General features: G+C 45.1%; 2 protein-coding genes across 7 annotated transcripts in view; one reads left to right on the forward strand and one right to left on the reverse strand.

Annotated features, from left to right (window-relative positions):
- Window positions 1-605: 605 nt before the first annotated feature.
- LUC7L (LUC7 like) lies at window positions 606-18,880 on the reverse strand. Of its 3 annotated transcripts, XM_084818812.1 has the most exons (11): window positions 18,675-18,880; window positions 15,820-15,914; window positions 13,787-13,885; window positions 12,268-12,378; window positions 10,960-11,103; window positions 10,255-10,431; window positions 8,034-8,122; window positions 7,396-7,425; window positions 6,348-6,518; window positions 5,160-5,221; window positions 606-2,645 (listed from the first exon to the last, which is right to left on the reverse strand). In XM_084818812.1, the coding sequence occupies exons 1-10, from the start codon at window positions 18,733-18,735 to the stop codon at window positions 5,194-5,196; spliced, it is 1,005 nt and encodes a 334-aa protein (XP_084674938.1). In that variant the 5' UTR covers window positions 18,736-18,880; the 3' UTR covers window positions 606-2,645; window positions 5,160-5,193. The 3 variants fall into 3 exon arrangements, with proteins under 3 accessions (XP_084674938.1, XP_084674937.1, XP_084674939.1); XM_084818811.1 differs by lacking the exon at window positions 5,160-5,221 and having other exon boundaries at window positions 607-2,645; XM_084818813.1 differs by lacking the exons at window positions 5,160-5,221; window positions 18,675-18,880 and adding an exon at window positions 16,927-17,137 and having other exon boundaries at window positions 611-2,645.
- Window positions 18,881-19,050: 170 nt separating this feature from the next.
- Window positions 19,051-23,504, forward strand: part of PERCC1 (proline and glutamate rich with coiled coil 1) — a 36,400-nt gene continuing 31,946 nt past the window's right edge. The window contains exons 1-2 of one of the 4 annotated variants that reach the window (XR_014785583.1): window positions 19,053-19,526; window positions 21,350-21,555. The gene's annotated coding sequence lies outside the window, so the exon portion shown is untranslated. Of the gene's footprint in view, window positions 19,527-19,983; window positions 20,068-21,349; window positions 21,556-23,504 lie in introns of those variants that run through there. The other 3 variants (XR_014785584.1, XR_014785585.1, XM_084818814.1) reach the window with 3 other exon arrangements.

Below are 23,504 nucleotides of genomic sequence, written 5' to 3' on the forward strand. Positions count from 1 at the left end.
TGGCACATTAAATTCAATCTGATGTTGTGCTGCAAATGGACAAAATAAATTTTAACTATTATTGGTATGCCCTGGTATCCCACTGAAGAGCTCAGTGGCCCACATAAGAGTTCCCATTAGGCATCTTAAAGGGCCATACCTGAGAGCTGAACGTCAACTGGAAAAGACAAACAGAAAACAGGGCAGAAGCAAGCTGGCATGCTTGAGCCCCTTACAGCGTCTAGTATCCTAGGAGGGTGGCATGGCCGGCTAGCTAAAATCCTGAACAGGAGCAGTCCAGCTAGGTGACTGAAGATACACTACAACCATTTGTTGCAGGTCTCACTTGTGCATTTGCTTTAAAACTAAAATAACATACAAACTGCTTGAAAACTCATGTGTGCAATACAAATTCTAAACATTACTACTTTTATGGGTGCAGGATATGTATTGCATTGTTCCACTACAGCAGAGTTTCCCCCTTCCAGGTTCCTTCAGTATACTTTTTGTAACAACTGGAATCAAATACATTACTCCGAGTTAGTCAGTAAGCAGACAGGGCTAACCAACTGCCTTCTTCTCAGGGAAGTTTTAAACATTAATATAGCACCAAAACAGAGCACTGTCCACTCCAAGCCACAAAGATAAGCTTTTAATGTGAATCAGACTGGCAAGAGAACAGCATTTTACTTACATCTTTGTTACTTAGACAAAACTCCTCAAAGGCGAGAAAAAAAAGTGCTGTTAAGGATTAAACCGCTCAACCGCAAATACGAAACATAAAAATTCCACTCAGGGATGGATTCCTAATACTTTGTACACTTAATGTGATATACCTTGCTGGCTTCTCTTATTGGGCCCATATCCAAAGGGGGGGAGGGTCCTAGGTTTGAGCACACCCAAATACTATTCATCCCATTGGGAGTTGCATGTGTGAAGCTGTAGGTCTGAATCAGAACTGGGGCTAATTCCCTCAGAGCCAAAGCATCTGTTTGGTGCTCTCTTTCGGTAGGTTCATTAATTCCGATGGCAGCCAGACACATGAAATAAGAGGCCTAGAGAACACACTCCAACTGTTTCTCTTAGGAAAGGTAGAATTCAGTAGTGACAGCAGAATAAAAAAGGTAACTCTAGATACTCATTAAGATGAACAAAATTCTCTTAACTCCTGCAATTTTGCAGATGAACCAAAAAAAAAAAAAAGGAAGACTGCTGGGGGTGCGCAGGGAAGAGGCACACAGGAATGGGTCAGTGAACTAGCAGATAATTATACAAAGCAAAGGAAAGTCAACAATTCTAAGTACACTGGACACAGCTAATCTGCTTATGTCTGTTTTAACTGATCATGTGTCATAATTCAGCTGCTGCAAGCAGTTATTGAAATACGGTAAGTACATCATGACAAAGATTATGCTCCTTTACCCCAGGAAAACTGTCATTGCAAAAGTGCAGCCCCTCGCAGCTGTCAGCAATGCAAATTGCTCAACAAACCAACAGAAACAGTTTCCCTCTCTCTGTAACCTCACAATCAATCTAGGCATGGGGGCTGTTTGTTCACCCTACAACAGTGCTGCCCATGCCAGTTTCCCGAGTCTCATCTGCCAAATGGGCAGAGCCATTTGTTATTATAAGAGTTGCTCTTAACAGAATGGTTTAAAGACACCTCCCTTTTCAAAAGCACTCCAAAGTCTCTGCAACTGCACACTGCAGAATCCTATTCTACCTAAATTAGGGCCTCTCCAACAGGCAAGATATATTTATATCCAGTGGGTTCAGTACTTACAAACTGCAAATTAGGACACACGAGACAGATTCAGAAAAATGAAACCCTGGGGTGAAAAACAAAACACAAGCTGTGAACATCCACACCGATGAGTCAAGTGATGGACAAAATAATCCAACAAACATCCATTTAAATTTTAATTCTGTACTAATTCATCAGGCTGTAAATACAACTACCAAAAAAACCAAAACAAGAATACTGTGCCATCTTGTACCAGCTGTCCCAAAACAACTTCGTTAGCCTAGGTTGCTGTGTTAAGTTAAACCTTTGACCGGTTTGGCTTGTTTACATTTAGCGTGAGGTCTTGAATACTGGAAACATTAAAATGAGCCTGCCATATTTAGAAAGGGGGGGGAGCACCAGCACTACTGAGGTTCTTTAGTATGTCATGAACTTATTCTGCAACAGAAAGGCAAGTGACATTTTAAAGTAGGCAGGCGGGGCATGAGTTTTAACAGCAGATCACAGTCCCACCTACAGGGCTAGCTTCCAGCTGCTGCATTCTGCTTAAATCACTAATCTGTGACGAAGACTGGCTGTTGGGTCTGTTCGTTCCTATTAAAAACAGAGTCTTAGTCAATGGCAGGGAACTGTTACACTACCAGCTTTGCTACCTGCAGAAACAAGAGAAATTCAGAACTACAAAAGATGTGCTGTATTCAGTTAATATAAATGAGAATTTTCGGCTGTGTAGAATGTTTCTCAACACTATATACAGTACAACATGGATCTCGCCGGAGCTCAGATCTCGCCGGCTTCCCTCTCTTCGGACCTCTTCGAACGAGATTTGCCATTGGTGCCCTCGTGCCGTCTTTCAGAAGAGCTCTTCTCTTTCTTCTCCCTCTCCCGCGATTTCTCCCTTGAAGACCGATCTCTGGAGGATCTGAAGTACAAACCAAATCACACTATAAAGGCTCCACAACAGAAGGCATTTGATCTATACGCAAAAAATATCTGATCAGGAAAGAAAACTGGATTTATCTGCCAATTTTCCTTTCTGGACCATGGGCAGGAAGATAGCCTGGCATGGTGAGAAAAGCCACTCTTCTAGTTTGGTAGGCAAGGAATATGAATGATCACTCAAGGAAGATGAATGATCACCTCAACAGGGTTGAAGTGCAACCTAAATCTGGTCTCAAGGCCAAAAACTAGAAAGCTGTCTTCAGCTGAACAGATGGCATACCACCAAAACCAAGTGGCTAAGCACATCAAAGAACTTCACTTATTGGGCAGTTGAAAAATGTCATAAAGAAATAGGTAAATTATGCAAGGCCTGATTCCCCGGCCATCCCAACTGGAAAACATAACTCAGTCTCCATATGTAGCCAGTTGACTCTTCTACATCTATGTATTTGCTTCAACATCAGGATCAAACAACTTCCTGTTTAAACAATGAATATCTCCCAGAGCCCCGCTGGCATTTACAGTCATTCCACTCAGAAGACTAGGGTAGCCTTGAGGTGCTGGGAAAGAAGTTTGCCTCACTGCCTGCAGCAATGAGGCAAAGGCGTTGTTTTAGGTCCTGGATGGAGCATCCCATGGGAAGGCAGAGGGAAGAGGATGCTAATCAGAGGTAGGACAAGGACTGGAATCCAAAGGGCTGATTGACAATGGCTCAGGCTCCCTACGATAAGATCTGTCAGTCAGGGATTAACTCCACACAATGATTGCTGGATCCATTGGCCCAAGGTCAGAGAAGTATGAAATATAATTGAAGCTCACAGTCAACAGTACTATCGGTTCTGTTCGTTTACTTTGCTGCTCATTCAATCCAGAAATCTGACAGTGATTTAAGCACAGAGCAGGCTTTCTGCTACATTTCCATCCAATCACAGAGGCTCTTCATAATACTCCACAGAATCTTTTGGGCTCCCCTACTATTCCGCTCATCAGTAATTGAAATTCCTGCAATTTCGCTTTTATTCATCTGACACATCTCTTTGTTTTTATCCCACAGTTCATCCTACACCCAGGTGTTTACTTCCTTCAACCGTTCTTCACAGAAGCCCAGACTGCGTTAGTAGTCTAGTGTTAGAAACAATCTTCCTGGTTCACTTCCAAACCCCAGTTTACACAGGAAGTACAACTTGGTCAAGGCCACCATTGCTACGAGGGCCAGCTCCAGCTTTCAGGGGGTCCTTGGGCAAGATACACTTAGTGAGCTTCCCCCTCTCTGAATACCCCCCCCTTTCCTTGCCACCATCACCGCTGCCAGTCACTTGTCCTCTCCTTCTGGGCACAATACACACAGCCACTCAAAGGGAAATAACAAAGTAAGCAGAGGATGCTACTCGACCTCCTCACTGCTCGCAGAGGACAGGGAAACAGGCAGCAATGGCAAGGAGGAAGAGAATCAGGGCCAGGAGGCTGGGGGTGGGGTGGGGGAGATCAGCAATGGGTATGTGGGACGCTCTGCTGCTGACCTCCCGGAGTCCCCCTAGGATGTGGGACTCGGCAGGTGTCCAGTGCTGTTGACCCCTAACACTAGGCCTGTTTGCTACACTCCCCCATCTGTAAAATGGGAGCTGCTCTTGTGCTGTGGGCAAGAAGTTCAGGAAAGTAACCATGGGCCTCCACCCAACTTGGGAAACCCCACTATTTCTCAAGTCTAGCTTACCTCACTGGGTCCCTGCGTGCACTAGCTGAGCTCACTGGAAGAATAGCGGGACACAAGTTATGAAATAGATTGGAACAGTTATACTGGGATAATAGGGTGATTACAACTACGCACCCTAAGGCCTACAGAAGTGATCAGCTAAAGAAAACACACATGATGGTTTAATACTTTTAAGCTGCCATGGATGCTTGTTCAGAAGCGAACATTATTTTTTTGTACCAAGAGCCAAATAAGGACAGCTACAGATTAGATTCAAAGCTTCTACCATGCTAAGCCAGACCATCAGCAACTTCAAATGCAAATAGCTTTATTTTAGAAGGGTGTTCTTGAGTGGACTTGGCCAGCAGAAATAAAAGCAATGGTTTCCCCCTCCCCTCCCCAAGAAGCAATCCTCAAACAACGCTTTCATTATTCTGGCATGTTACACTGACACACTATGGTGTTGACACGTAAATGTTATATTAACAACAATACAAACAAAGAAGATGGTAACGATTCATGTCCATGAATTCTTTAACCTTTTAACCCTATGTATAGTTTCACATCTGCCTGATGTTTGGATACTTATTTTTAAATGTGGATTTTTTTAGGGATGGCAACAGATCACATCAGCTACGATTTCTCTTTTGACGAAATAGAAGTTACAGTATGTTTTTCTTTCCAGACTTTGTTTTGGGGTATTCCTTCTCTCCAGAAACCATCATTCATATAGTTCCTCCCCCTAGGGAACACTTTGAGATGGGCTAATGTACATATGAGTTTTCTGACGTATTCCCTTACCTGCTCTTTAGCAATAGTAATTACAGGGTCTTCCTCATTTCCTAATTGTCCAAACTTCTTTTCTTTATTGTTCATGTTCAAGACAGATTTAAAAAATGAATTTAGTATCTCAACCATGAGTCAAAACTTTCCACACATCTCATTTCTTAACAAACCTACTTTCCAATCCTCATTTCTGTTCACAGAGAAGAGAGGTGTAAACGCTCTTAGTTCCTCACTTGCTCATCTAGTGGCTGATATTATCAATCCAGTAGCCTTGGAAAAAGACTATGTTTCCCCAGGCTATGTGTAGTACTGCTATAAATTAGGAGCAGTCAGGTAGGTACCAATGTGCTAGATTCAGCTGTATCAGCAGGTTTGGTTAATATACTTGCATGCAGTGAATCAGAACTGAAGGGGTTCCTGTTAAGCTTCTCCCGATAACTAGGATTACAGGAAGAATATGTTTTTAAGAAGTTGAATCCAGTAGTTATGCGCTGGAAGCGAAGTCCGGAAATTCTCGGGCCAGTTATGGCTGCGCAGCACAGTATTGTCCATGCTCACATCAAGCCTATCCCCAGTAATTTGTGTCTTCCCCCACTGTCCCTTAAATAGAGAGCAATTAAACCAGTGTGAGACAGATTGCCAGTTACTTTGCATCTGACAGACCAGCACTAGAGGTTTGGGCCTCTCTTGTGTTGCAGTGTATGTGTTTGTCTCTAGAGTATGGATTCCAGACAAACATCTCAGTTTGACAGAATTGTATCGGTTACTCCCCAAGTAACTTACTTGCCTTTGAGCAGATGCAAGCGTTAAAAAGAAGCAGGGAAGGTTTCTCTCGCCATGTGCCAATTCAGACTTACAGGTCTAGCCCACGAAATAACCCGCAAGTCTCAAATGGCTTCTGAAGCTCATGGACCTTACTAAGGATGAGATCTACCTGTCCTGTCTTCAGAAATTACAGTGGAAGTGGGTGAAAACAGCAGCACAGGTGGCCTCAACGAGGGCCTCCCCTACTTCTTTGCACCATGTGAACTGGCTGTTTAACCCCATCCACCGATGGTCTTCGGAAGTAGTCCATCGGCTTTCGAACCAACCCTAATTTGTCTCAGTTTTCAGCTGTGCGTTTTCAGCCGAGCTTGGTTCTCATGGCTAAGCTACAAGCCAAAACGCCTTTCCCCAAGAGAACAGCTATGAAGGCTGGCGTACTTGTGCTTTGCACTCCTGTCTCTGGATCCCCGCCGGTGGCCTCGGCTATGGCTGCCAGAGCGGCTGCGGTGGCGCCTGTGCCTCTCTCGCTCTCGGGACTTGGAGCGGGACTTTCGCTTCTCACGAGAAGCGGATCTCGAACGCCTTCGCCTCCGCTCTCGAGATCGAGACCTGCCGCAAACAGGGACAAAGTACATCAAACCAAATGATATTAATTACCTTGACATGAGAAACTGTTGAATCTCCCACTGCTGCTTTTGCAAGAAAAATCCAATTCATGTTTTATAGACTACATCTATATCTCACCTTTCCTCGAAAAAGCTTGGAGCAGAATACATGGTTCTTTCTCCATTTTATAATCACAACAAGTCTGTCAGGTAGGTTAAGCCAAGAAAGTGACTGGTTCAAAGCCATCCAGTGAGCTTCATGACTGAGTAGGGATTTGAACTAGGTCTCCTGAGTCCCTGGCAAATACACTAAACCCAGGTGGCGGCAATCTGGCACCCCCATCCCCTAGGTATCCCAAGTCCCTGGGGAATACTCTAAACCCAGGTGGTGGCAATCTGGCCCTTCCTTATGTGAATTTCCATAACTTGATGACTGTAGAGTGAAGCATTGACTCCCAAGAGTCAAAAAGGCACCACAGATCAGACACAACAGTTGGGGGTCCATGTCACCTCAGTCAATAATTCTCAATGGAAGCCATTCACACATTCAACTGCAAGTAACCAACTGTTGTGTCTGCATGTACAAACCTGTCCTAAGTGTTTGCTGGAAATGCTGCAATCGTTTCTATACAGGCAAGAATTTAATGACTAGGAGAGTTTTATTTTAAGCTACCCTACATTTTAAAATCTTATTAATACTTCTGACTTAATCCACCCTGAATACATTTCCTTGAAACTGTAGAAGGGATAAGCCAAGTGGGCAACAGGGACAGACTACAAAGGGCTGCGGGGTTCTTCCTACTCTCATTTAATGCTCAGACTTACTGCAAATCACCTCGCCTCACACAAAAAGTAAAATCATTTCCCTGACAAAAACCTACCTTCTGCGATCTCTATTCCTTGATCCAGACCTAAAAGAAAGGAACAGCATTTGTTTCAGAGAAGGTAACAGAACAATTATTGACACACTGTTATGGAAACTTTTCAAATTCAGCAGCATTGTTTACTCTGAAAAAATTTCATTCACTTAGGTAAAGACCCCCTAATCCCACAAACAAGAACAAAGATCATGGAAGATAATGTTGGATAAGCTGAGAATTAGAAAAAACGGTTGTGATTTTTGTGGGATAGCCTCATTTCTTATTTGGCAAGTCAAGGCAGATCTAATGAGATTTTTCATGGACTCGCCCAGTGGCAAAACTCCAGCCACTAGGCCAGTTGTGCAGTTTGTCACTTGCCAGCAAATGTGATTGTGCTCCTAAGCGGCAACCTGGACATTTTTCTCCTCCAGCAGCCCCCTCCTAAATCCCACACCCAACAGAGCACGCTCTCTCTCCCTCTGGCTTGAGGGCCATGACAACAATATATTGGCTGATGTACTGTGCACTGTCCATGGACCAAATGTGGCTCAAGTCCGGCCTCTGCCACACCACCTCAATGTGGCAGCACGAACCCTCTTAAGCCAGCCTGCCAAGAAGCCACATGTCTCCTCTGCAAAGACCTGCTGGAATTAACTCACCGTTGCCCCATGCGCTCTTCTCGCTCTCTTTCTTCTCTGCGCCTCAGCCGGTCCTGGTTTCTCTTCTCCTGTTTTTCGGCTACTGTTTTCTAGGATTAGACAATAATTCGTGATAAACACAGTTGTGCCCTACAACAAGGACATTTTGAGGCCATGGAAAAAACTGAGTTTTTTTCCGGTGTGTGTGTGTGTGTGTGTGTGTGTGTATAAAATACCCAGAAACTTGGGGAATTTTTTTCAGGAAAAAACTACAGTCCCTGGGGGAAAAAACGTGTTTTCCCCCCAAATTTTTCCAGTTTTTTTTCCTGGGCCTCCACATCTCTAACTACAACACAAGGATTCTGAAGTTTGACACACAACGCACCCATTCAAAAACAATTAGTCAACATCACCCTCCTTAACAAGGATGTGCCATTAATAGCTTGGACACAAGACAGATCAATGGCCCTTGCCATTGCTGAGGAACTGTCTGTGGGGGAGTATGTGGGAAAAGAGCTCCAGAGCAAGAATAACTTGCAAGGAAGTTCAAATATGCAAGCCCACAGAAGGTGGTGCTACTAGATACTGTTCATGGAACTACATTTCACAGGAGCAAGCCCCGCCCCGCTCCCCAAATGACAATGGAATTCCTCTTCAGAGCAACCGCACTCTTTTCCACCTACTGTTCATTTATCTTTTGTCAATCTATATTTTCTTTCAGAAAGGAGCAACTTTGCATTATAGGATCCAGCACAGAGCTTTACTGTGCAATAATTCACAACTGAATTACATTTCCACCTGGTAGTCACAGGTGAGGAACAGTGCAGCAAGGTTCCATCCAGCAGACTGGCTGGACCAGCCTTGCTCCTCCCCTCCCAGAAGCCAACACATCTTTTAATGCACACCACTTAGAAAAGTCTGGTAAATAAAACAACAACAACAACAACATACTTCAGTGACTTAAACTCCTATTACTGGCATGGAAGATTAGTGGCACTGTTGATCTTCAGATTTAACAATAAATATCAGAAATGGTTGTGTAAAAGGAGAACAGACACCTTTCCGATACGGACGAGCTCCTAGTTCCAACTTGTGGCTTAGTCTAACCGACAGGAAGGGCCTCTAACTTCTACTTAATAGTCAAGACAGCCAGCAATATCTTATTTTAACTACTCCTTGTATTGCCCCGGCCGTGGGCTGCTAAGGTTTGGAGGTGCTGAGATAATAAGCCAGATCCAGGTTTGCTTACAAGCAGACTTTATTGAGTACTTACAGCACACAGTATGTTATAAGACCCACTGTTGGATCAGACAGCTTCTCTGAACCCAAAGCCAAGGAGTACAATGGGTCTTATACCATACATGTTAGCAGTGAGGCAGCATGACAGCAGCAAGCGTTTATTAGCGTTCATCTGCAACTTTCCCAGCATAGGCTAACAGCCCCACATCAGAGGGGAAACAACCAGAACTTTCCCACCACAGACACCTGTAAACAGAGCCTCAACAGAGCCTCGCTTCTCAGGTGCTTCCTAGGCCCTGATAAGATAAATGGTAGCACGTTAGCATGGAATGTGCTGAGGTGGCAATATCGACCTCTGACTCATCTAACAAGCTCAGAGGCCCACTAGCAAGGAAACTGCACTTAATAATGAACCAAAGCAAAGCATTATGCACCTCTAGGCCCCTCTAGAAAGACAGGTGACTTGGTTACAGGCCTGGGACCATTACACTCCTGAAGCCAATTCAGTGTCAGATTAGTCATTGATTTTACTTCAGAGGTCTGGTTCACATATGCATGTTCACTCGATGACTGCCACATGCTGCATGGGCCATTACAGACAGAACTGCCACTTTGCCTTACATCATCTCAAGTGAAAGGCTTTCAAGGAAGTCAGTTTACACATTCAGTGGCAAGTCATCGCAAACTATGCAGTAATCCAGCAAGGCACATCCATGTGCGAACCCAGCCAATGGATTATGTAAAACTATCCACAATTTACAGGACTGATAGAAGCCATGGGAGAAACACACAACTCACTAAACACAGGAAAATGTAAGAATACAGGAAAGTGCCTTACCCCAGGACAGACTATTTATTCATCTGTCTATTCTGCCTAGCAGCCCCTCTCCATGGTTTTGGGCAGAAAATGTCTTCTCCAGTACATGATACCTGATCCTTTTAACTGGAGATGCCAAGAATCAAATCTGGACCATTCTGCATGGCTCTGAGTTTTGGTCCTTACCCTCAACTGGTCCAGTTTCTCCCGGATCTGAATGAAGCCCAAATGTAATTTGCCTCCAAAGTGATCAGCAAGCCGACGATCGTTGTCATGGAGACCAAGGTATGCAGAACAGACCTCACAGACACGCAGCTTCTGTTGCTGGAAACTGGATGCAGGCATAGAATTACGGTATTCTTCCTGTGGAAGATCAGAGACAGCTTAGCATGAAGACTTCCACGGCATGATCCTCTTATGCTTTCCTCTCTCCACCTTAACCAATTGCTCACAATCATCTAGCAAATATTTTTACATGTAACAAAGCACTCTTACCACAGTTAACATACTAGAAGCAATATGAATAATCACTATCTGATCTACAGCTCAATTCAATATGCACAGATTCTGACTGTTAGGCTACTCTTACACACACACAAAGTTTATCACCACTTGGAAGCACCTGTTTTATATAATTTATCCTCAATCTCAAATAAATAATGGATTTCCATACGAAGTCACAAGGAAATAATCAGAAACAGTAATTAATTAGAAGTACTAGGTAAACAGCATCTCCTTACATATGCTTTGCTTTGGGAAAAACCCCATATTTGGGTTTGATATGGATTATATACTTTTGCTTTCTGCTGTGGCCTTTGGCTGATACAGATGACTAAATAAAAAGCCTAACTTTTGCAAAGTACATTAGAATAAGGCAAGAGCAAAGCAAACCTCTGCTTCTTTTTTTTTTGCTCGAACTTTCTCGACTTCCATCAATATCTTCTGGGATTCATCCACATTCCCTTCAGCTCCCAGCTGCTCTGCTTTAGCCAGGAGTTTCCCAATGTCTTCATTTAGTTCATGCACCTTTTCTGCCTGGAGAGGAGAGGTGTTTTTTTTAATGAGCAGATTGTATCTGTAGCATTTTGGTCTTTTTGTCTGGATAAATGATGGCTCTCATTGCCTAAGGAACACAGGTTTTCAAAGTTCCCATGTAAAAGATTTACATTTAATACTGCAGGCTGGCTTGAAGTCTGCTTCCTTTGGCTTTGTAAAGTATTTCAGTGTCAGGGTGGACACTGAGCCCATAGAATCCCAGAGTAGTTCTGATTCTGAGGAAGAGGAGTCGCACCTGGGAGAGGAGCGCGCTCCTCTTTCCCAGGGCCAACAGCTGACGGAGATTCCTCCCACCGGCATTCCTAGCTTAGATAGCAGTCCTGGGAGTGACAGAGCGCGGGAAGCAGACTTGATGGACGCGCGTCACCGACGCAGAGAGCAGCACCAAATGGAGGGCGTGGAAAGGAGGCATAGTGCCCGGTTGGCGCGCAAACAATGGTTGCGCCCAGAGGATCCAAGGGAAAACTTAACAACTCTACGCTAACAATAGGGTTGTTAAGTTGTACAGGAGGAATAAAGCTTTGAAAAGAATCCCTTTGTCTGTGTCTGGACTTGGCTACTGGATTAGACTGAGAGACCTCCAAGGAGCCCTTGACATTCAGTCACCTTGAGCATGAGTAGAAAGCTGGGATATAGCAAAAGTCACACGATATACCATTAACACACAATTTATTTATTTAGCACTTGAAGCACAAATAAGTCATCTAAGTAATCGTTAGAACAGTCCTTTAAGGTAGGCTAATGTTATCCCTGAGGCTGATAGTGGCTTGCCTAAGACCATCTAGTGAATTTGTGGCCATGGCATTTCATTTTATTAAAACTTATATTCCAGCTTCTTACATGAGTTTCAAGGTGACCTGAACCAGGGACATCCCAAGTTAAGAGCTCATGCACTTAACGTTTATGATACCCCAGCTCTTCATTACAACATTCACATGCTCTAACCCAGATGTTGAACACAGAGAACCAGTAATTGTCTGGCAGCATCCGATGCTCTAGCGTTGCTGAGGCTGAATAGATGGAGACCTGATCAGTGCATTCAACAGATCACTGCGAGCTTCATGTAGCAGCAGAATAGGACACCTATTCAGAATAGGACTAAAAACTCTAGTTCAAAAAGAAACTATCACATGATTGAAATACCTTTGCAGCCACTTCAGCACTGATCTCCTCCTGTGTTTCTGCAAGCCGTTTCTTAGCCAGTTCAGTTCTTCTGTCACACTCAGCAATGAAAGATTCCAAGTGATCCATTGCCTATACACACAGACAAACAAAGCTGACATTTTGCGTATCCTTCCTACATGCATGTTAATTTAAGATCCTTTCCCTGTTGAGAAGAGCCTTGGGAAAAGGCCCAACATGAACAGGCTCATCTTGGACACAAAGCAGAATGATCCAATTTTCCTTTATTTTTGTTGCCTACTTTGGGTCATCGTAGATAAAAATGGACAGGGGAAGGAAACAAGTGATGGTGAAATGGGTACAAGAGGTGTTTCATTTTCAGGAGGAAAGTGTCACTACAAAACCACTCCCCAGAGCAAAAAGTATCCCAATGATTATATGGTACCATTACATTATTAAAACTTAGCAGTGATAGTGGTTTACTTGGTTTATATGAAAATAATATGTTAAAGGTGTAATCCTATGCATGCTTAGACTAAAAAAAGCCCTGCAGCTCTCACCATGCCCCAGCTAAACATGCGTAGGGTTGTGACCTAAATCACCAAAAGAAAGAATAGCTAAATGGAAATGGGGACATTTTAGGTAAAAATGAAGATGTTCAAAGATGAAGGCCTGTTTTAGGCTTTTTTGGAGATAGAATTAATTCCAAGATACAGACGGTGATATATTGGCTGTGTTCACATGCAAAGATAAGGCAGAATTCCAGAGAATCTTGACCTTATACTTCACAAGCTGGTGCACATCGACTGTTTGCTCTTGCTTGGCTCCTCCCACCAGCAGGAGAAGCACTTAACCAGAAACACTCACGGTGTTTTCTGAACTGGAGCGCCTTCTTTCCGCTCCCAAACCGAGACAGGAATCATAAACCAAGAACAAACCCTGGTTTGTGATTCTGGCTTGTAAGGCCAAGAAGCTAGGAGTTCAAGTTCAGACACAGTGGCTTGGAATTCCTGGTTAGTTTAACTGTTGGGAGGAATTCCTGGTTCGTTTAGTTGTTTGGTGGGAGGAGCAAAGTGGAGCAAGCAGGCTGCGCACTCCATTCCAACCTCTCTTGGGTAGTGCAGGCCTTTGAGTGACTGCAACTGATTCAGGCAGAGCATAAACACATCAAGTTATCAGTAATAATCATTTCACAGATGGCAAATCTGCCATAGTTCCAAGAACCTGTCACATTGAAAGTTTGGAGCCAATAGCCAGCCACAGACGAATGTATAACAATTCTGCTTTGGAGGAAAGCCCAAGGAGCTTCCTAGAGTACTTCAGTCACTAGTACGGAATTACTCATTAAAATCCAGTGCCCAGTATTAAGTCCCTATCTGACGATCACCATCTGGAGCTCCACATAGTCTAGAAATCACTGAATGTTGTAAATGGTAGCAAGATGCTTACATAAGGAAGGAGTGACAAGACTAGCAAGAATGTCAGACTTACTGTTGCCCAATCTGATATCAGCATATTACTAGAAACACAACGCACTTACGTCCAGCTCAAAGAACAGGTCCCTCTCTTTACTTGCAATCTCATAATCTGCTCTTAGTGCCAAATCATGAATTTTTGTACACTCTCCCAGGTCCATACGCTGTTGAAAAGGTAAGGAAAAAGAAGGCAACAAATCAACCACAGCAAGTTCTGTATACCACAATATTTAATCGCTTACACAGCTGTCTACTACTAATCCCATATTGCATTCCCAAGAGAGTCACACAAAGCCAGTGTCACATACTGGCTAAGAGACTGGGCTACAAATCCAAATCTCCAGTTCAAATCTGACCTCTCCCATGAATTCACTAGGTGGCCTTATGCAAGCTGCTCTCTTGCAGACTCAACCCTACCAATGAAATATGGGGCTAATAATGTATTTATGTTTATATATCTGCCCCCATAAGACACACACACACACACACACACACACACGAGTGTTCAGACAAGTATAATATGTGACCTTAATTTATACATGTTCGCTTTGAGCCAGGTGAAGTTTCTATCTTTAAAGGGATCTTATATTCTTTTAACCATTTAAGATTAACTCTGTGTACTTTACTGTGATCCTTAATTCTACTTTTGAGATTTGCCAATTCAAGAATTTTAATATTTCAAATACAGAGTGAATTCAATTTTGCCATATGTTTGTTAATGCACTGAATGCTTTTGCTGAATTGGGTCCAGAAATATTTGATTATCTGCATCTATATAACATCGTCAAAGGTAAGAGGAAACATATAATAAACCGTTACTGATAGTGTTAATTTATTACCTTTCCTCACCAACAGGAGTTTTCAAGGTGGCTGCCTTTTCATATCAACTGATTGCATATACCTTTGCCCATGGAACTATGACAACCTGGATATGCTAGATCAGACTAAGGGACCAACTACTAACATCTTATCCCCCATACTTTTTAACATCTATATGACACCATTGGGTGAGATCATCGGGGGATGAGATGCCATCAATATGTTGACAACACCCAGCTCTATTTCTCTGTGTCATCTGAATTAGACAAGGCTGTGCAGGTGCTGAAACAGTGTCTGACCTCTGTAATGGGCTGGATAGGGCCAATATCTGACAAGACAAAAGCCTTGTTGATAGTTCATTCTCATGTCCAGGAACTGGGTGTGTGGCCTGTTATAGTTAGTGTTGCATCCCCATGAAAGAATAGGTGCGTAGCTTGGGGTACTTCTGGATTCAGGTTTTAGTGGAGGCTTGGAATGCCTTTGATCAGCTTTGATTTGCCAGCTGCAGCTGCTCCTGAATAGGGATAGTCTGGCCACTGTGACCCATGCTCTGGTAACCTCCTGGTTGGACTACTGTAATGCAATGTATGTGGAGTTGCCCTTACAGACAATCTGGAAGTTTCAGCTAGTGCAGAATGTGCGTGCTAGAATGTTAACGGGTGCAGCCAGGTAGAATCACATCACACAGCTTCTAAGGGAACTGCACTGGTTGCCCATTTGCTTCCAGGCCAAACTCAAGATGCTGGTGCCTACCTTTAAAGCTCTAAACAACTTGGTACCGGAAGGAGCTTCTCTCCCTGTATCAGAACTAAAGTTATGCAGGGTAGGCTCTTTTTGAAATACCTACTTGTTATGTGACAGCTCAGGAGAGAGCCTTCTCTCTTATGGTGCCCCGTTTGTGGAGCATCTACCCCAAAGAGGCGTGACTGACACCAACTATACAGTCTTTTCGACGCCAGGTTATAATCCTCTGATGAAGGGCGGACTCAAAGTATTTTAATAAATACATAAATAACTGAAAAGACCTAAGACTTAAATGCTTAAACAGAGTTTTGCATGATGTGTAAGTACCTCAACAGCTCCACTGCAGCCCAGATGATGGTTCCATTTCATAGAAGTTGGAGGTTGCTAGCTTGCCACCACAGGGTTTGAGTTCATGCCCAGTTACACAGAATGTTCCCAGGCATGCTTTAGCTGCCAAACCAAACTACATATTGAGCACAGCCCTGTGACAAGTCCTGTTTTATCGCATGTTAGTGACATTGAAAAGAGTACTCACCGTCCCTGCTAGAATATCATGAGGGCAACAGTCCAGAAGATGGCTCTTGCAGACGCGTTCATCCGTGAACTTCACCCTTTGTCTGGTTTCATCTCCTGAAATTCATGTTTGGTTGTAAATATGAAAAACATTAAGAGTGCTGACTAAGAAAGGTAAGCCGTGGTATGTTTTATTTTGCCTCATTATGCAGAATAAAATACTTCACGAACCCCAGAACTGCATGGAAAGCTACAAAAGCATAAGTTATGGAATATTCATTTTTCTTTCACAGCCGAGAATCAAACTAAGCACAGCATTTAATGTCACATGCACCACTTACTAAGTGTGGTGCTGAACATAATTATGTCCATAGCCAAACATCTATGTAAAAAGATAAAATCAGAAAAGGGCAATCTGGATCCAGACCACAGAAGGTGTTTTTTTTTTTCCCTAGACAGAGAACAAGGGTCCGGAGAAACCAAAACCCATGCTATCTGAAGGCTGTGAATCAAAAGACAAGACCCAGAACTGGGAATTTTAACAGGAAGCCATTTATTAATCAAGTATCTTTTTCAATTAAGTACTGCTGACTTGTACATATTAACACGCAGTGACTTTTTAAAGGCCATCAGAACATTTGGTGTTGGTCTGAAAAGTAGAATCTGTCTTATCCCTCCCCTTCCCCACCCACAGAAAACATCGTACAATTTGGGAGCCACTTAAAACAAGCAAAACCAAAAAAAAAGTTAGTTAATACACACTGCGAGCTCCAACACATACTATACCCATCTGCATTCTTCAAGACCTCAGCTGCAGAATTTTATGCCCGCTGTTGAAAAGTTTTAAAGGAAAAGTTTTCTTGCCCATACCTGCAGTAAGGAAGTCAGGGGAATGATACATAAAAAGTAAAGGCAAAGTGGTAATGTATGTGACAATTGTTTTAAAAAACTAGTCTGTGTATGACTATAGATCAGGATTCGCAAGCATCCAGGATTAATGTTGTGTCTACTGAAAATGTTTTTTTTTCCTTTTTCCTTCTTTTCTAAGCTACACTTTTAAAGTTACTCGTGAAAAAAGCAGCAAACACTTTTTTTGTTATAACAGCTTTAAAAATTGGTTGTGACTCACGGCTCGATGAACATGAGGCTTTTCTGCAACTCCCTTGCAGATTGATGTAGGCAGGCAAAGATACACTGAACCTTTATAAATAAAATAGAGGGGCCACAATTGTTCAGTTTGTATGAAATAAAAATATGGGAAGCAATTCAAAAGCAACTCAAATACACAAAGAAAGAACGAGCACTTATTCACTTACGAAACAAAGTGCAAAAAGTTATCTGCAGAGTTCTGCAAATGTGCCAGGCTTTTAGTTGCCGATTCAAGTAAGGAAGCAGATACAAACCTTTTCAGGAATGCACAGCTTTTCAAGGGCAATAATATTTTCCTGGGGCACACGCTAAGTCATGTTTCTATGCAGAACAGGCCTACTTCTGTGTTTTTACACACGAAGCATTACCTCTACAGGCGAGTCTACAAAAGAAAAGCCTCACCACATAAGACCAGAGAAGTCAAGCTTTTAGCTCATGACACAGAGCTATAGCTGACTAATCTGGCATTTAAAGCCTTATGTTTTAGGCAGCTTCAACTGTCCAAGTTATAGAAATTAATGTAATATGTATTCCTTGCCGATGCTTTCCAAAGAGCCCTAGAAATGTACTGAACACACTAGAGATCTTATGTTACTCTGAAAGCCTGATTGTTCCCCTTATACCATCTGTACCAGTGTTTTATGCTACTGAGCAGATGTTTCCAGGGACCGTATGTTACGTCAAAAACTACACCACCTGCTTTGGCAGGCATTTCGGTTGGCACACCTAGAGGATGTGATGACGCAGGTGCCGGGACTTGGCTATCCTGTTTAGGCACCTGCCACCAAGAGCTGTGCCTGAAGAATTTCACCACCCACATTACCATGACCAATGCCATGCTGGCCAACCTGCTACATGGCCAAGTTTTAAACTGGCCAGACTGGTCTGACCTTTGGCTTGATCCATATCACAAAGCAAAAACTTTGGCTCGAACCAAAAGTCCCTCTAGTCCTAGCATCCTGTTTCTGATGATGGCCACCAACTGCCTCTTGGGAAGCCCACAAGGAGGGCATGAAGGCAACTGCCCTCGACTGCATGTCCCACGCATCTGGCAGTTACAGGTATACTGCTTCTGGATGTGGAAGGCCCACTTAGCGCTAGAGATCGAGGTTAATAACCCCTAACCGAAGCAGCTTAAAGCTGCTCCAGTTTTTAAAGTACATTAACATACGCTAATTGGCCCAAAGGTCCTTTTATTCCCATCATCCATGTCCAGAATAATCCCGATGCCCAAATCTTAATCTGGGCAGAGGCTTCCGATGGCAGAACCAATGCAAAAGGCTCAAGCCAGGAACCTGCGAAATAACGGAGCAAAAACGACAAGCGTGCCTCTGAGCATATCCCGAGCGCTGGTCCTTCACAGCCTTCGCCCTCCCGGAACTTCTTTAGGGATGAAGGATTCCAGGCCAACCTAAGCCCCAGAACCTGGGCGGAGGGGGGGCGGGTAAAGAGAGCACGTCACCGCTATCTCTGTCAGGGGGCGGAAAACCTCGAACGGCCAAGCGGGAAGCCAGGGGGCCGACAGAGGAAGCGAGGCCCTGCTCGGCGTGGGGCTGAGGCGAGGCCCCGCTGCTGGACACCGGCGCGAAGCGAAGGGCGGGGAGGTTGCCTCGGCCGCGGCGGCGCTCCCGCCACTCCAGGCCCCGGTGCGCGCCAGGCCCGCGGCGCCTCCTTCCTTCCTTCCTTCCTTCCTTCCTGCAGGCCCGCGCCTCGCCCGCCCCAACTCACCGTCCCGGGCCGTGCCCATCAGCTGGTCGAGCAGCGCCCGCATCTGGGCCTGGGCCGACATGGCGGCAGGTGCGGAAGGTGAGGCGACGGAGGGATCCGCGTCTCCTTGGAAACCAGGGAAGAGGAGGCGGGGGGGGGGGCGCGCGCCGCGAGCCAGGCCGCGAGCGACTCCAACGGCCTCTCGCTCGCCAGCCGCCGCGAGGCACGACGGGACAGCAGGGCGGCCGGCCGTCGCCCACGTCCCGCTTACCACTTCCTCCTCCCGCCGCCGCCGCCGCACTCCGTCCTGCGTCCGGCGCGCAGTGCACTCCGGGAGTCGCAGTCCGACTCCTGAGCCGGAGGCTCTTCGCCTTGCGCGCTGAGCGCTCTGGGAGTTGTAGTCGAAAAGAGGCGGGCGCCGTGTTAGGCCTAGCGAGGACGGGAACTGAGAGTAAAGCCGCCGAGGTCGCGGTGCCCGGATGCAGCCCGGTGGGGTGGCCCCGCAGGGGTTAGATGCGCAGTCGTGCTCCTCGCTGGCGCTGAAGCGCGCTGGTGACTGTTGGGGCGCGTTAGGTATCCCGCGTTATGCCCCGCCTTTCGCTCTGCACCGTCCCAAATGGCCACATCATGAGAAGGCAGGACGCCCTGGAGAAGACGCTGGTGCTAGGGAAAGCGGAAGGCAAAAGGAAGAGGGGCCGGCCAAGGGCGAGATGGGTGGGTGGGTGATGTTCTGGAGGTGACGGACTCGACCCTGGGGGAGCTGGAGGTGGCGACGGCCGACGGGAAGCTCCGGCGTGGGCTGGCCCATGAAGCCACGCAGACGACTGAGCGAAGGAGCCCCAACAACGAAATTATCCAAAAACGCCACAGCAGGTGTCGTCGAGTGCGCTGCGAGGTGTAAATGCGCGAGAGGGATGTAGCGTCGGCCTGATGGGACCGTGTTGATACGATGCGAGGTGTCGGGTCTGGTGCTGGTCGCCTCGCGTAAAAAGGGGTATTGTAGAGCTGGGGGTGGGGGGAAATGTAGAAAAGGGCAATTGAGGGTGCACCCCTATGCCTGTTTAGACAGGAAAAAAAGCCCCACAACTCCCAGCATGCTGGCTGGGGCATGCTGGGAGTTGCGGGGCGTTTTTCTGTCTATAAACAGGCATAGGATTGCATCCTAAAATGATCAAGGGGCTGGAGCAGCTCCCCTGTGAGGGAAGGTTACAACATCTGGCTCTGTTTAGCTCAGGAAAAAAACTAAGGGGAAACATGATAGAGGTCTACAAAATTATGCATCATGTGGACAAAGTGGATAGATGTTTTTCTCCCTCTCTCAAAATACTAGAACCCGGGGTCATCCCGTGGAGCTGACTGGTAGGAGATTCAGGACAGATAAAAGGAAGGACTTCTTCACACAGCGCAGAGTTCAACTATGGAATTCACTTCTGCAAGATGTAACGATGGCCACTAATTTCGATGGCTTAAAATGGAGGTCAGACAATGTCATGGAGGAGAAGGCTATCAATGGCTACTAGTCCTGATGGCTATGTGCTACCTCCAGTATCAGAGGCAGTATCCCTATGTGCACCAGTTGCTGGGGAACATGGGCAGGAGGGTACTGTTGCACTCATGTCCTGTTTTGTGCGTTTCCTGTGTGTAGCTGGTTGGCCACTATGTGAATAGAATGCTGGACTAGATGGACCCTTGGCCTGATCCAGTAGCGCTCTTCTTATGTAGTTTCACTCTGACTGAAGTCTTGCCTTGCCACGTGCCCCTGAGTCAGGGGTGGGCAGAAAGTAGACCTCCAGATGATTTGGACTTCAACTCCCAGCATTCCAAACAATTGGCCATACTGTCAGAGGCTTCTGGGAGTTGAAGTCCCCCCCCAAAAAAAAATAACTGGAGGTGTACCTTCTGCCATAGGTCAGGGCAAGCAACTCTTGGCCCTCCAGATGTTTTTGCCTACAACTCCCATGAGTCCCCTCACCAGCCGCTATGCTGGCTAGGGGTGATGGGAGTTAATTATTTCTTTATTTGAAGTATTTTTATGCCTCAGTCAAAAAGGCTCCCCAAAGTGGCTTACATATAATCAATTAAACAGTGTGGTGTAGTGGTTAGGATGTTGGGCTGGGGGAGACCCGGGTTCTAGTCCCCACTCGGCCATGAAGCTCACTGGGTGACTTTGGGCCAGTCACTGACTCTCAGCCTAACTTACTTCATAAGGTTGTTGTGAGGATAAAATGGAGAGAAGGAGCCCCTGCCCGCAGGGTTACAATCTAAAAAGACAGGACACACAAGGAACAAGGGATGGGGGGGGGGGATGATGAATTATTTTACAACAACATCTGGAAGGCCATAAATTGCCGACCCCTGCAGTTGGTGAAGGTTGTGGGGACAAGAGCTGCTGGGATAAGCAGGAAAGAACTCTGGCATTTATTAGTCATTTCCAGATTCTGGGCATGGAATCAAATTGAGCTCTACCTGCCTTGAACTTGCAGCCTCTAGTGCTAGATCTCCAACACCTTCTAGAACTAACACCAAAAAAAGATGTCCTCTTCATCATAGGGGACTGGAATGCTAAAGTAGGAAGTCAAGAAATCACCGGGATAACAGGCAGGCATGGCCTTGGTGTACAAAATGAAGCAGGACAAAAGCTAATAGAGTTTTGCCAAGAGAACACGCTGATCATAGCAAACACTCTTTTCCAACAGCACAAGAGACGACTCTACACATGGACCTCACCAGATGGTCAATATCGAAATCAGATTGATTATGTCCTTTGCAACCAAAGATGGAGAAGCTCCATACAGTCAGTAAAAACAAGACCTGGAGCTGACTGTGGCTCAGATCATGAGCTGATTCTTGCAAAATTTCGGCTGAAATGGAAGAACGTAGGGAAAACCACTAAACCATTCAGGTATGACCTAACTCATATCCCTTATGAATATACAGTGGAGGTGAGGAATAGATTTCAGGGATTAGACCTGATAGACAGAGTGCCTGAGGAACTATGGACGGAGGTCCATAACATTGTTCAGGAGGCAGCAACTCAATCCATCCCAAAGAAAAAGAAATGCAAGAAAGCCAAGTGGCTGTCTGATGAGGCTTTACAAGTAGCTGACGAAAGAAGGGAAGCAAAAAGCAAGGGAGAAAGGGGAAGATATATCCAACTGAATGCAGAGTTCCAGAGAATAGCAAGGAGAGACAAGAAGGCCTTCTTAAATGAACAATGCAAGGAAATCGAGGAAAACAACAGAATGGGAAAGACTAGAGATCTCTTCAAGAAAATTGGAGATCTCAAGGGAACGTTTTGTGCAAAGACGGGCATGATAAAGGACAAAGAAGGCAGGGACCTCACAGAAGCAGATGAGTTTAAGAAGAGGTGGAAAGAATACACAGAAGAACTATACAGGAAAGATCTTAATGTCCTTGATAGCCATGATAGTAATGTCCTTGATAGCCATGAGAGTGCGGTCACTGAACTTGAGCCGGACATCCTCGAGAGTGAAGTCAAGTGGGCCTTAGGAAGCATTAGTAACAACAAAGCTAGCGGAGATGACAGTCTTCCAGCTGAGCTATTTAAAATCCTAAAAGATGATGCTGTGAAAGTGCTGCATTCAATATGCCAACAAATTTGGAACACTCAGCAATGGCCGCAAGACTGGAAAAGGTCAGTTTACATTCCAATTCCAAAGAAGGGCAATGCCAAAGAGTGTTCAAACTACTGCACAATTGCGCTCATTTCACATGCCAGCAAGGTGATGCTCAAAATCCTACAAGCTAGGCTTCAGCAGTATGCGAACCGAGAACTACCGGAAGTACAAGCTGGGTTTCGAAGAGGCAGAGGAACTAGAGATCAAATCGCCAACATTCGCTGGATCATGGAGAAAGCAAGAGAATTCCAGAAAAACGTCTATTTCTGCTTCATTGACTACGCTAAAGCCTTTGATTGTGTGGATCACAACAAACTGTGGCAAATTCTTAAAGTGATGGGAGTACCAGACCACCTTACGTGTCTCCTGAGAAACCTGTACGAGGGTCAAGAAGCAACCGTAAGAACCGGACATGGAACAACCGAGTGGTTCAAAATTGGGAAAGGAGTACGACAAGGCTGCATATTGTCACCCTGCTTATTTAACTTATATGCAGAGTACATCATGAGAAATGCCGGGTTGGATGAATCACAGGTCGGAATTAAGATTGCTGGGAGAATTATCGACAACCTCCGATATGCAGACGATACCACCCTAATGGCAGAAAGCGAAGAGGATCTAAAGAGCCTCTTGTTGAGGGTGAAAGAGGAGAGTGCAAAAGCTGGTTTGAAACTCAACATTAAAAAAACGAAGATCATGGCATCTGGCCCCATCACTTCCTGGCATATGGAAGGGGAAGAAATGGAAGCAGTGACAGATTTTACTTTCTTGGGCTCCAAGATCACCGCAGACGGTGACTGTAGCCATGAAATTAAAAGACGCTTGCTCCTTGGGAGGAAAGCTATGGCAAACCTAGACAGCATAGTAAGAAGCAGAGACATCACCTTGCCAACAAAGGTCCGTCTAATCAAAGCTATGGTTTTCCCAGTAGTAATGTATGGCTGTGAGAGCTGGACTATAAGGAAGGCTGAGCGCCGAAGAATTGATGCTTTCGAACTGTGGTGCTGGAGAAGACTCTTACGAGTGCCCTGGACTGCAAGGAGGTCAAATCAGTCCATCCTAAAGGAAATCAACCCTGAGTGCTCATTGGAAGGACAGATACTGAAGCTGAAGCTCCAATATTTTGGCCACCTAATGTGAAGAGAAAACTCTCTGGAAAAGACCCTGATGCTGGGAAAGACTGAAGGCAAAAGGAGAAGGGGACGACAGAGGA

Source organism: Heloderma suspectum, chromosome 12, assembly GCF_057233095.1.
Source record: "Heloderma suspectum isolate Gila_16-S chromosome 12, 16-S_ref, whole genome shotgun sequence".
Classification (NCBI taxonomy): Eukaryota; Metazoa; Chordata; class Lepidosauria; order Squamata; family Helodermatidae; genus Heloderma; species Heloderma suspectum.